Genomic DNA, 14,517 nt, shown 5'->3' with positions numbered 1-14,517 from the left:
GTAGAAAGACGCTAAACTAGGAGAAGCAATCGAAGAGAGGAAAGTCTCTCAAGATCTTAAGCAGGAAAAATATTGAAGATTGTGAATGTTTGAATGTGTGCGTGGAGTCTCATATGAAAACAAAAGCTCGAGCCACTCCGTTCTGTCGGAAGTCTCCAGAGCCACTTAAGAGCCAAGTGCCCATTTCCAAGTGGAGGTGGCGCATGAAGCAGCTCTGTTTGTGTTTACAAATTTATGACACCACTGCGCTGACAGACTGTATCAACTAGTTTCAAACGTGATTAACTGTTGAGCTCACTAAACAAGTTTGCCTGTTTATTCATCATCAAAGGAAGTGCAGCGACAACCGCAGGTATGGTTACTGCAATGGTTCTCCACACCGGAGAATTATTTTTGCTAACACAAAAGAGTTTCTGTTGCTCTACAAGATTTTAGAAAGATTATTTTATCCATTAACACTTTGTTCGCTACGATTTTATTTCTTCATTTTCCTCTTCTCAAGTTTGATTTTCATATCTTGAAGATTTATCAACTCTCCTACTTCAGATATGGGCCTACTGCAACCTACTGCATCATCGTTTTCATGTCTTTCTACTGTTTACTGTTATATTTTTGTTTTCAGAAAAAGCATGATATTGCAAATTGCTTTTGGTACATCAGTTGTTTAGTCAACTATCCGAAGACAGGTCTGAACCTCACATGTGATATCAACATCAGTGTGTCGCAAATATGACATACTAGACGAGACGGCAGTTCGGAAGCGGTCGGCTCCTACATGCGCCGTAGCATTTCTGGCATGTTATGTCACAAGCTTGTACAGTAGAACCAATCAGAATCAGTCTATAACAAGTGCTTCCAGAGTTCGTTTGTTCACGTTTGAGTGTTTCAATACATTGAATAAGTAAAAATAACATTTATTGTGTGTGTGTCTGTGTGTCTGTGTGTCTGTCTGTCTGTCTGTGTGTCTGTCTCTGTGTGTCTGTGTGTCTGTCTGTGTGTGTGTGTGTGTGTGTGTGTGTGTGTGTGTAAGATAAATAAATGGAAGAAGAGACTGTGAAAAGACAAGCACTGCACAGGCAGGCGCGGAAAATAGTGTTTAAGGTGTATAATTATTTTAAAAACGTTGACGAGCAGAACGTTGCCGGCCATCTTGATGCTGGCTGCAACGTTGCCAATGCGCAAGAAACGACTGCATAAGCATGTGGTGTGGGATTGAAAACCGTGCATTATTATTAGTGAAGGAAAGAGTTTATGTTTGATGTCATGCTTACAGTAATCAACGGCTAAGGTCATTATTGTCTTTTGATAATTTAAATTCTTTCCTGCGCTATTTGTATTATACGTGCACGTGAAGTATGATGTGTCAATGTTGTACGCTGCCTTGCTCTCTCTATCTGTCTCTCTCGAAGCAAACGCTAGCAGACAATCGCCTTCCCAATTGCCGTCGACTCTAGTATTATTAGTATCCGAAGACAGATTGGAACCTCACAAGTGACACAAATAAGTCAGGAGATAATGAAGTAGAGTGACCAGTTTCTTTTCACCTCTATTTATTTATATTTACAAATGCTTTTTAAGGAACCTGTAGGTTCATTGCCGCCCTCACATAAGCCCTCCATCGGTTCCTATCCTGTGCAAGATTAATCCAGTCTCAATTATCATATCCCACTTCCCTCAAATCCATCTTAATATTATCCCCCCACCTGCGTCTCGACCTCCCCAAAGGTCTTTTTCCCTCACGTCTCTCAACTGACACTCTATATGCATTTCTGAATTCGCCCATAGACCTACGTGCTACATGCTCTGCCCATCTCAAACGTCTGGATTTAACGTTCTTAATTATGTCAGGTGAAGAAAAAAATGCATGCAGTTCTGCATTGTGTAACTTTCTCCATTCTCCTGTAACTTCATCCCTCTTAGCCCCAAATATTTTCCTAAGAACCTTATTCTCAAACACCCTTAATCTCTGCTCCTCTCTCAAAGTGAGAGTCCAAGTCTCACAACCGGTAACATAACTGTTTTATAAATTCTAACTTTCAGATTTTTTGACAGCAGAATAGATAACAAAAGCTTTTGAACTGAATAATAACAGGCATTTCCCATATTTATTCTGCGTTTAATTTTCTCCCGAGTGTCATTTATATTTGTTACTGTTGCTCCAAGATATTTGAATTTTTCTACCTCTACGAAGGATAAATCTCCAATTTTTATGTTTCCATTTCGTACAATATTCTGGTCAAGAGACATAATCATATACTTTGTCTTTTCGGAATTTACTTGCTTCAAGTAAAATTTCCGTGTTTTCCCTAATCGTTTCTGGACTTTCTCCTAACATATTCACGTCATCCGCATAGACAAGAAGCTGATGTAACCTTTCCACCTCCATTGCATAAGACTATTTCGCTGACTTATGAAATTGAAGATAAATATATAAAAATTTTACCTAGACAAAGAATGTTTAGGCTCCATAAGGATACTGTACACGTGGTATTAAATCAAATAGAAGACAGAATCAAATCACCTACAAACAGAAATTATGCTCTTTCTCCAGTTGAAATTTTTTTTTTTTTACTTGACGATATTTGTCAGAGAAAGGAGAATTGTTTGTATGCATCTGAAGTCTGATTAGTGTAACATGTAGCTAATCGGCGATGTATGCAATGGAAGGGGAAAGAAACTGGCTACCCTAAGCCGTTATCTCATGGCCTAGTTGTCTCATAAGGTACTTTTTAGTACCTATCACTTGTGAGGTTCAGATCTGTCTTCGGACAGTTAACTAAACAACAACAAGATATTATGCACCAAAACATTTCAAATGAATGTTGGAAACATTATAGCATATATATCAAAGTACTGTAAGTATAGTGAAAAGTGAATTTTCTAAAGCAATAGTAGGACTACCACAAAAGTATACAGCATTAAAATGTCATCTACAACAGAAAAGATGGACATTGTGAAGCATGGTTTTATGAAAACGAAAGATTATTATTATTATTATTATTATTATTATTATTATATTCTCTCTCAAACCATTCAGATGCCTACAAGCTAACAAATCTAACTGCCTGATATCTGTATTTTGTTTTTACTGTTGCATTATCATAACACAATAATATGAATATAATTAAGATTTGCTGATGATGTAGTGTTGTTAGCAGAAGGGGAGACGGTACTAATTGATATGCTATTGGAGTTAAGTGACAGTTGTGAGCAGTATGGGATGAAGATAAATGCAAACAAGACGAAGACCATGGTCATAGAAAGAAGAAGGTTGTTGTTGTTTAGTCAACTGTCCGAAGACAGGTCTGAACCTAACAAGTGATACCAAGAAGGCACAATTTATGAGACAACTAGCCAGGAGATAATGGGGTAGGATGGCCAGTTCCTTTTCCCTTCAATTGCGTACATCGTCGACTAACTACATATTACACTAATGAGACTTCAGATACATACAAACAATTGTTCTTCCTCTGACATACATCGTCAAGTGAGATGTACTGCCTGATACAGTTGGCGCCAGCATTTTTGGCGTGTGTCCTAGATATATAGTGCCTAGTTCGTGAGAATGTTGCTAGTGCAGTTGAGAATGGTACCACTTTCTATACACGTCACATCAGCCATTCGCCAAACACAGTTGTCAGAGTGACTGCGGCAAACGTAAGACACCCTCGCACTTAACGTTCCCATTACTTATTTCACAAGCCAAAAACGGTGACGCGGACTCTAATATATCAGCCAGAACCTCAATCAGAGGATGTAAAGAATGTAAACTTGGGAATTCTAAATGAGGCATTAGAGCAAGTGGACAGCTTCAAATACTTGGAGTGTATTATAAGCAGCAGCATGAGCTGCTGCCAGGAAGTCAAAAGTAGGATAGCAATAGCGAAGGAAGCTTTTAATAGTAAGAGAGGATCTTCTGCTGACCCTGGAAAAAAACAAAGGAAGAGACTAGTGAAGTGCTTTATGTGGAGTGTAGCCTTGTATGGGGGCAGAAACATAGACATTACGACGAAGTGAAGAGAAGCAACTAGAAGCATTTGAAATGTGGATATGGAGAAGAATGGAGCGTGTGAAGTGGACAGACATAATAAAAAACGAAGCTGTGTTGGAAAGAGTGGGTGAAGAAAGAATAATGCCGAAACTGATCAGGAAGAGAAAAGAAATTGGCTGAGAAGAAACTGCCTACTGAAGGATGCACTGGAAGGAATGGTGAATGGGAGCAGAGTTCGGTGCAGAAGAAGATATCAGATGATAGACGACTAAGATATATGGATCATATGCGGAGAATAAGATGAAGGCAGAAAATAGGAAAGACTGGAGAATGCTGGGTTTGCAGTGAAAGACCTGTCCTTGAGCAGAATGAATGAATGAATATTATTTAATTTGTATGATATTAAATAAAATATTGAATTTAAATAAAAAATAAAGATAAATTAATGATTTATTAACTAAAATTAATATGTAATACCCGTAACGAACAATTAACCAGAAATGCAGGATTACCAACTGAACTCAGAATTCCAATGCTTAGATTTTCGCAGTAGGTTAAACTAACCTATCTTCAAGGTAGTGTTGAAAATATGGAGCACATTTAAACCTTGGATTACATTTCAAGGAGTTTAAATTAAACAGAGTTTGAACTAGGCCAGCTGTTGAGAATATGGCTCTTAGAGAACAAGTGAAAAGAATGATTAAAAATTGAAGACCTTCCCGGAATAAGAGTGCAACATCAAATTAATTAAATATAGGTACATGGAAAAAGTAATTCTGAAGCATTTATTTATGACAATAAATGATTGCATTCAATAGCTCAATGAACTTGTATCCATGATTATTCAGATGGTTGTTCATGTAATTATAGGCCTAACGAAATATGCTCCTGAAATTAATTTCCCTTAAGGGGTTAGGTACAGCTTATAGCAGTAAAGTTTTTGGAAATATTAACATTTTTTCTTCCATATATATATATATATATTTTTTTTTTCAAAATTCATAATGGTGGTAGTTCATTGTGCAGTGATGAAGCGTTTCACTCATAACTCATAAATTGTTAACTTTTTCACGTTCTCTCTCTTTAATTTTATTGCTGAAACTCGTGTTTGCAATACCATGCTCTTTCAACTACATTCCTTAATAAATAATATTTTTTTTTTATTTTGTGTTAGAAGAAAATACTGATATTTGATCATTTTTAAAGAAATTTATTTTTTATCAGACAATCTATCAAAGGTAGAGAAGTGATCTTGCATAGTATTATAGATATGACATGCATAAATACACACAAAAAATTTCATCATAGAAAGTTGGATAGTTTTTGAGTTAAGTGGGAAAAGCTTCATCACTGCACAGTGAACCGAATTTTGAAAGAAAAAAAAAAAAAAAGTCAATTTTTTTTTAAATCGTAATATATATTTTTTTTCATATAGAAGAAGAACAGTGTTTTACACACACTAATTTTCATTACTGTACAAGATACAGTAATGGAGGAAAAAAATGTTGAATATTTCCAAAATTTTACTGCTATAAGCTGTACCTAATCCCTTAACCTGAAACGTGTATTATAGATTTATTGGTTACACCCTTATTCCGAAGGGGTTTTCAATTATAGAGACGTAAAATTATGGAAGAGGAAATGGGAGTGACAGGAGAAAATCTGTCCCAGCTTCATCTTTACTCAACGTATATTTCATACAGGGACATCATTTTATTTTTACTTCAATTTTTATTGTACTTCACTCCCACCCCTTCTACTAATGAAATTCCAACTGTCCTCTACAGATCCAAGACCGCATATACTGTAGTAAACAGCACTGAGTTAGTGTGTATAGTACGTTCCAGAAATGTGTTCGCGTTTTCCAGTGACGAAAGAGCTTTCAATATTGAATCATATTTTCGCACAGGTACTGTCCGTTTGCCTACGTCGCATCCCGATTTCCCCCACCTGCTTCTGTTCGCCCCTCTGTAAAAGCTGGGCTGTCTTAGCTCTTTTCCGAAAACATTAATTTCTGTTAGGAATTGGACGTTTACGTAATATTATAGAACTGTTTAAAATAACTTAAATAAAAAGGCCTCGTTAAGTAATTAACTGTCACGTGATTTCCTCCCTTTCTACGATCCTGCGGCATAACCACTTGGACGGACAGTAGATAGCATGTCTGAGTAATTTTATCTGTGCGGGTCGGGCAAAAGTGAAGATTGAATTAACAGTACGTAAGGTACTCTTTCATAGACTAGGTACAAAATTATTTCAACATGAGTTACTAGTACGAAGGACGAAACTGGCAATTGGAATTCGATGCAATAGTCTATAGTGCAAGAATATGCACAAAAGAACTGAAGCCTGTATCGAAATGAACGGCCACCATTTTCAAAAGTGTGTTTAAATATCTATATTATGATTATTTTTCAATTTAACTTCAATCTGTATATTGTACGCTAATGAGCTGTAGACAGTATAATATACACTGCATAATGAATACGTTCGCATGGCTAACTCAGTTCGTGAGTAAAAACACTTATTGTTAATACTGTACTGTATTAAGATTAAACAAAAACCTAATGAAAATTATCGAACTCAAAATCGCGATATTTCCTAGTTTACGTAAAAGGATGAACTACTTTTCTTCCCTCCTGTATCTAGTAGAGTGATTTGTTTGTGTTTTACGCCAGCATCATCGAACTACAATCGTAGAAGGGGGTAGCAATCTGTGTTTCCGGTTCTTAATCGTTGATCCAAAGGTATAGCCTGGTTAATATTAAAAATGTTAGTAAAAATAAAATGATGTCCCTGTATAAACTCAAGACTTGCATACGGATCTCTGGCGCTCTTCACTATTGCTATAGTAATAAATCCTGGCCGCGATATCTCCAGCCTCGGCTGCACATACTCTGACTCGTTATTAAAACCATAAAGAAGCACCTCAGAGAACGTGTGAATGAGTGTTTTAATGTTTCCACACATAGACGCCAGCTTTTCACAAGTCTTTGCTTACAGAGTGTGCAATTAAGAACAGAAGACGCTGCGGACGGCTCCGGCACTAAGACTTGGGTCGTAACGAACCCAGCCAGTCAGACATTCTCATACAAGGAAACTTGTATAAAAGCTCTTTTAGCCTCTTACTCTCGTTGTTCATAGAGACGCAAGTGTCTGCTACACACTAATGAAAAACCCGGCGTGCTCTCGTGTACGCTCTACATGTGACGTGATGCGATGCTGTTCTTTATGTATTTTTTTTCTCCGTGTTTGCGTTGCATAGTTTTCCCCGTCGAAATTCTGAAAAGACGTAAAGTGATGCTCATTCAGGTGTGAGGTCGACACTGCACTTTAATTCCTCATACCCACACTTTCTTCTTTGTTGGCGTTGGGGCGTGCGCCGCGAGCTCTCCATCTTTTCAATTGTAACCAACTAAATAAGAGTTGAATCTTACTCAGGAAAAACAAATGGATAATTTAACTTTATTCTACGTGGCGAGTCTCGTGCTTAAAGACAAAGCCAGCAAGTATTACAGCTTTCATTTTCTCACTGATATAATCTTTTATCGATTATGTAACGATCAGGGGCGAATGCTAGTCACGAAAGTTAGGCTTGCTCTTTTATTCATAGGGGAAGATGGGAGGATAAAATAATTCATAATTAATAAAAATAATTTATTTTATAATTATGAAATCATTATGAGTCTTGGATCATATTCGCTTATCAGATGCAGAAGTTCGATATAATACTCGTATAACAAACATGGCCAACAAAACAGTTTATTTAGTTTTTTCGACCCTGCCAACCAATGCATATTGTTGTATTGAGCTGCACTGAACAAGCGCACATATTCTCTATGTCTCTCTTCTCTTGAATAGTCTTTCGGGAAAATAGATTTAATAATAAGGTTTCAATAACACACAATTCCGAACTCATTGCAATGCTTCAAATTAATGTTTAAGAATTAATAATACATGCAGAAGCTAACACATGCATTCAGTTCATACAATTACATTGCACTCGCAAATCACAGCACATTCCCGCTGTCAATACTGCTCTGTGTAACGTTAAATAGTCGTTGGTGTAGCTCTCGGACCAGAGCTTCAAACAACACATAACAGAAGCATGTGCGCCTAGGACGGACTAAGGAGAAAGGCACTTGCGCGCGCATCATATTCTCACTATTTCTACGTCTTTCCTGTAGCTCCGAGAAACGAGCAAGCGTTGCGATACTTGCGTGTGCAGCCTGCGGATGATATTACGCCTATACAATATTCCAAAAATCAAATCAATTTTAATGTACGTAATCCCATTTTGAGAAATGCACATTCTACGAAAATATTGGGCTTGCGCAGCAAGCATAGCATGCTCTGAGAAATCGCCCCTGGCTGTATTAACTGCTAGGTTTCCTATCATCGGTGGAATCAGTGTTGCCACCGACCAAAAATAAAATGTACCAGATCTCACAGAAAATTGTACCAAACTGTACTGTTTTTGTTTACTTAATGTAGAGGAAGTGTTGCAATTAATATGGAATACCATTTTCTTTTTTTCGTTCTGAAACCTGCATGTTTTTATTACTGAACCTAAAGTATCGTCTTGTTTATTGCTGAATGCTACCCCGCACTTAGGATTCCGTAAGATGTTATAACATGTTTCAAAAATGTAATTTCCTCAAAATCTAACATATTTATTTCATATAAATGGAGGTACAAATATGGAATACTATTAACAAGTTACAAGATTAACAAAATTATAAAATCAAAATGGCCTCTACTAAGAAAAGCACAGAACAAGCATTCAGCATCTACATTAGAAAGTGTTTTCTCCAACAGTAATATTGAATCCAGGTGAATCGTCTCACACGATTTTTCTTAACTTATTTTAGGGCTTCTTGCATTGCCTTTTCATTTCACTGTTTTCTAAGTTTGTTGGAAGGTGAGATTTTCCATCCTCTTACAGGTGTCAACACTAGTAACTAAACAGAATCCGGGGTATAAAGATGAAATACTAATAGCCTAACACTAGCATTTCATATTTGTGACACACTGATGTTTGTATCACGTGTGAGATTCAGATCTGTCTTCGGATAGTTGACTAAACAACTGATGTTGTAAGTCATAAACTCAAAACATAACCTATCATAATTCTGCGTATCTCAACTCTAAGTTATCTGTCGTCTCGTCTTGTGTATTTATGCTCCAACCACAACATAAATACTCGATCTCAGACACCGGTAGGCCTATATTGAGTATACCTCATCATAACACTTCCCGATACTCTTCATCATTCACCATTTCAATTTCTCGTCATTGGAACACTCTACGTCATATCTTAAGGGGCTGTCAGACATTTACTAATTTCAAGACTCGGTAACTCATTTAGTTTCTCAGTCACTCAGTCTCTTAGTATCTCAATTAGTTTCCCAGTATCTCACTCAGCCTCTCGGTAACTCATTGTCACTAAGTCTCCAGTATCTTATTCAGTCTCTCAATATCACTCAGTCTCTCAATATCTCACTCAGTCTCTCAGTATCTCACTCAGTCTCTCAATATCTCACTCCGTCTCTCAGTATTTCACTCACTCTCTCGATATCTCACTCAGTCTCTCAGTATCTCACTCAGTCTCTTAGTATCTCACTCAGTCTCTCAGTATCTCACTCAGTCCCTCAGTATCTCACTCAGTCTCTCAGTATCTCACTCAGTCTCTCAGTATTTCACTCAGTATCTCACTCAGTCTCTCAATATCTCACTCAGTCTCTCAGTATTTCACTCAGTCTCTCAATATCTCACTCAGTCTCTCCGTATTTCACTCTGTATCTCACTCAGTCTCTCAGTATCTCACTCAGTCTCTCAGTATTTCACTCAGTCTCTCAGTATCTCACTCAGTCTCTCAGTATCTCACTCAGTCTCTCAGTATCTCACTCAGTCTCTCAGTATCTCACTCAGTCTCTCAGTATTTCACTCAGTATCTCACCCAGTCTCTCAATATCTCACTCAGTCTCTCAGTATTTCACTCAGTCTCTCAATAGCTCACTCAGTCTCTCCGTATTTCACTCTGTATCTCACTCAGTCTCTCAGTATCTCATTCTCTCAGCATCTCACTCAGATTCTTAGTCACTCACTCTCACTCACGCGCTCTGTCACTCAGTCTCCCAGTCGCTCTGGCTCTTAGTTACTCCGACTTTCAGTCACTCACTCAGTCTCCCAGTCACTCAGCCTCCCAGTCATTCAGTCTCCCAGTCACACAGCCTCCCAGTCTCCCAGACACTCAGTCTTTTAGGCACTCACTCAGTCTTCCAGTCACTCAGTCTTGCAGTCAATTAGTCTCCCAGTCACTCAGACACTCAGTCTCCCAGAAACTTAGTTTTTCAGTCACTCACTCAGTCTCCCAGTCACTCAGTCTCCCAGCTACTGAGGCTCTCAGTCTCCTAGACACTCAGTCTTTAAGTCACTCACTCAATCTCTGTCACTCTGTCACTCATTTAGTCTCTAAGCCCTCACTCATTCTGTTACTCATTCACTCGTTCACTCATTTACAAGAAGTAGAATATCCATATATTAGTAATAATTCATGCAATTTGTTTTCAGGTGAAAATCTGGTTCCAGAACCACCGGTACAAATGTAAACGTCAGGCCAAGGAGAAAGCGATGGCGGAACAAAACGCTCAGAATCAGGCAAGTACTGGTCATGATATTACGCTGTTTAATTTCTACAGACTTGATTTTATTCTTGAAAATTTAGCTAATGTTACTGTTATTTAATCGTCTTAGGAAGGAACTTTCTTAACAGTCCCATCACAAGTTTTATTGAAATACACTGCAATCTATTAGTATGCCCCTGAAGACAGCGTACGCGCTTCCCGACTAAGCAATTCGTAGTTCGATTCCAGGCGTCATGTCTATTCCACGGGACTGAATGTTTGTCTCTTGTCCTGTGATGTCTTCGTGGTGGTCCTGCGTCGTCCACGGGTAGGGAGGAGATAAAATTAATAAATAATAAAGAAAACAAAAGGTCTACCTAAATGTGGCAAGTTGGACTGAACTTCAAAAGCTAGTTATTTTATAATTATAGTACGAAATCAACATAAGTTATAATTTCAAGACGGAAAGACCGGAATTTGAACCCGGACCTCTGACTTATAAGCCCAGCGTGCTAGCACCGAGTTATCGTGGCAGTTAAATTACACAATTAATAAATACATTATTTTCAAAATTAAATTATGAAGGAATTTAGTTGTTTTCAACAAATACATAATAATCGAGCATTTAGACCTATAGCCCTATTTCCAGTGTTCACCGATACTTATCTCAATAACGAGGAGGTAAAAAGAAGAGAGCGATAATTATATAGCGTTAATAATTCTAAGAATCACGGCTGTGATTGGTCTATATCAAAAGTCTTAAAAGTTATTAGACTGTATTAAAAATGACTAAAATAATCTATAAAATTAAATTTACATCGTTGACAGTTAACAATAACTTACAAGATTAAATTACTTAACATTAGTATAACAAGGTATTTTTAATTATTCTTCAACAATTAGTAACATATCTTCACATTTGTGTCGTTAATGGCATTTCCAGCTGTGAATATCAACTCATTTAACACGTGCAATACAACATTGAAATACAAACCTCCACTTTTTCTTTTTTTTAATCTCCAGTGAGATATTGGAGTACCAATACTTTATTGCTCGTACAAACTTCTTTTTGAACAAACGTTTTCGATATATTAGCATCAGGTCCATGTCATATTTATGATACATTGAGGTGTAATAAAAAGCATTCACTTACTGTTAAGTAAGAATGAGATATTTAATAAGAAATTTTGTTTCAACAATAGGCCTACTTATCTGAACAAAAAAATGACTTTGAAAATTCTGCGTCTAAGCTGGTCATCAGATTAAGAATGTATTACATATTAACTCTGTAACGTTTTCGTTTGCTTTCAGTCCTCCCACCTAAATTGTAACTATTTCATCCACATTTAGGTTAAACTATGTAGGAATAACCAACAGCCGCGATTGATCTCTTCAGAAATACACCTAGGTAGAATCTTGAGATATGCCATACTTATTTCTATTGTGTTTTTCATGTATATTTTATGAATTCTCTCAACTAAGCGTATTGTGGATTGAAATTTCTTTATTTTTCATTCATCCGTAATTTTTTCCTATCTACAGAACCGACGGTCTTTCTAAAATCTATAAATGATGTATATGTGCCAATGTCAAATTCCCTTTGTTTTTCAATAACTTGGGAAATTGGAAGACATGATCAGACCATGATGGTAACAACGGCCAGTATAATTCAACAAGCAATCTCACTACTCGAACTTGAGATCCCCGGCCAGCAGCAGATTCGTAACATCCCTCGACAGCCAATTCCCTCCATTTGATCCGAATGACCCAATCAAAGACGCTCGCGATGAGTCTTTTGTCACATATCGCTTTGTCAGAGCCGCTCGGAAGGACGTCTCTTGTATGTACATAACACTAGATTTCGTGAACTAGCCCAATATGGGTGAGGCTCAACTTTTGCTATGCTATTGGTTAATGTTTGATCACGTGCACAAAGAACACATTTTCGTCTCTGCTCGTGAGGGAAGTTGACAAGACGAGGACTGACATATAGAGTGCTCCAAAACTTCAGTTCCCAACTACTTCGTTCCTCGACACCTTCAACGAAGGAGCTAAATATGCTTTACAGTTTACATTATCATTTTTTACAATCCCGTTATTACAAAACATACTTGATATATTTAACAAATTTAATTTCCACTGAGATAACAAAATTATTTACACAACTACGAGTACAAATAACTACTTTAAAATATCTTCTTTCTTTTCCATATAAAATTATATTAATGTATTTGGTTATACGATTTAATGGTAGCATTCTAGATTAAAATCCAGAGCAGTCGAGTTCGCTTCATGGGAAAATGCAAATGTTATCTTCTGTTCACAGACACTGGGAACGGTAGCTTGAGATATGCCATTGTGTTGTATTGTCTTCAGAAAACTTTGGTAGCACAGTAAGTGGACATACAGGAGCTTTGCAATTTGTGAATTTATAACATAAGTTAACAATATGCGCAAGTCTATTGGAGCGCAAACAATTTTAGTGGTCCATTAAAACTTTGATGATGATGATGATGATGATGATGATGATGATGACGACGACGAGGAGGAGAATAATAAAATGAAATAATAATAATAATAATAATAATAATAATAATAATAATAATAATAATAATAATAATAATAATAACACATGAACTAAATATTTTCAATTATGTAAATTCTAAATTTATAAGTTAAATTGGATCACATTTTGTAGTCTACGGTACAAACCGGAAGTTTTAATTCATCTGAAGAACGAGGAAAAATATTTATTTAATTTTAATTTTATTTAACTAGCTAGCTAGCGAGTACAAATTAAAATTATAAAACAAAAATGTTTCTAGCCACTACCGTAAGAGCCAGGCTCGTGTATGGCATGGTCTTAGCCAATAATATAACATAACATTTACAAGGACAGTTTATTAAATACAGTAAGTAACTTAATTCAAACCAATAAATAACACACAACAGCAAGAAAAAGAAGAAGAAGGAAGAGAGAAAGAGAGAAAAAACACATTTAATATAAATTGACAATCAGACAGAAGCCAGTGACATTCAATAAAAACATGAATATAGTCGACAGAAATAAAAGATAAAAAATACACATATTTGTAAATATTATATATCATGAATAATCTTATAAATTTCTTTTTTTAAAAGCTTCAATTTTAAAATATTTCAAATTTGGAAAATGGTTTGTAATGTTATTATAAAGTCTTGGGCCGAAACTAGCACCATGTTTAAGAGCTATTTAGAATTCCCTTTACAGAAAAGATAGTGATTTATCATATCTTTTGTAGGGACATGAAAGTTAACATTGTTTATGAAAGATTCACATAGATTATATATTATATTTAAGGACATTAAAAAAAAACAAGGTGTCAATATCTTGACATGAAATATAATCTGTTGCATTTGAATAAATCACAGTTTCTGACGTAAGTGTTCTTGAAGCCAATAAGCATAAAGTTATTAATTTACATCGTATACCTTGTTTATGAAAGATTCACAGATTATATATTAGCTTTAAGGATATTAAAAAAACAGGGCGTTAAGATCTTGATATAGGGAATGTAAGCTGTTGCATTTCAGCAAATCACAGTTTCTCATTTAAGTGTTCTTGAAGGCAATAAACATAACGTTATGAATTTACGTCGTATAGGCCTACCTTGTTTATGAAAGATTCACAGATTATATATTATCTCTAATGGCTTAAAAAAAACAGGGCGTCAAGATCTTGACATAGGGAATATAATCTGTTGCATTTTAATAAATCACAGTTTCTCACAAAAGTGTTCTAGAAGGAAATAAATATAACGGTATGAATTTACGTTGTATAGGTCTGCCTTGTTTATGAAAGATTCAGAGATTATACAGTATATTATCTCTAAGGTCTTAAAAAAACAGGGCGTCAAGATC

At 36.2% G+C, this 14,517-nt stretch overlaps 1 protein-coding gene across 1 annotated transcript in view; it reads left to right on the top strand.

Moving 5' to 3' along the window:
• The window catches only part of LOC138693459 (homeobox protein Nkx-2.4-like), a 242,540-nt gene that overhangs the window by 183,959 nt on the left and 44,064 nt on the right, over positions 1 to 14,517 (top strand). Inside the window, exon 4 of the mRNA XM_069817443.1 lies at positions 10,565 to 10,651. Within this exon, the coding sequence (XP_069673544.1) occupies positions 10,565 to 10,651 (87 nt within the window). The remainder of the gene's footprint in view (positions 1 to 10,564; positions 10,652 to 14,517) is intronic.

This window comes from Periplaneta americana, chromosome 17 (genome assembly GCF_040183065.1).
Source record: "Periplaneta americana isolate PAMFEO1 chromosome 17, P.americana_PAMFEO1_priV1, whole genome shotgun sequence".
NCBI classification, from domain to species: Eukaryota; Metazoa; Arthropoda; class Insecta; order Blattodea; family Blattidae; genus Periplaneta; species Periplaneta americana.
Note: the sequence above shows the minus strand (reverse complement) of the source record. Positions and strands in the feature narration are given on the sequence as shown.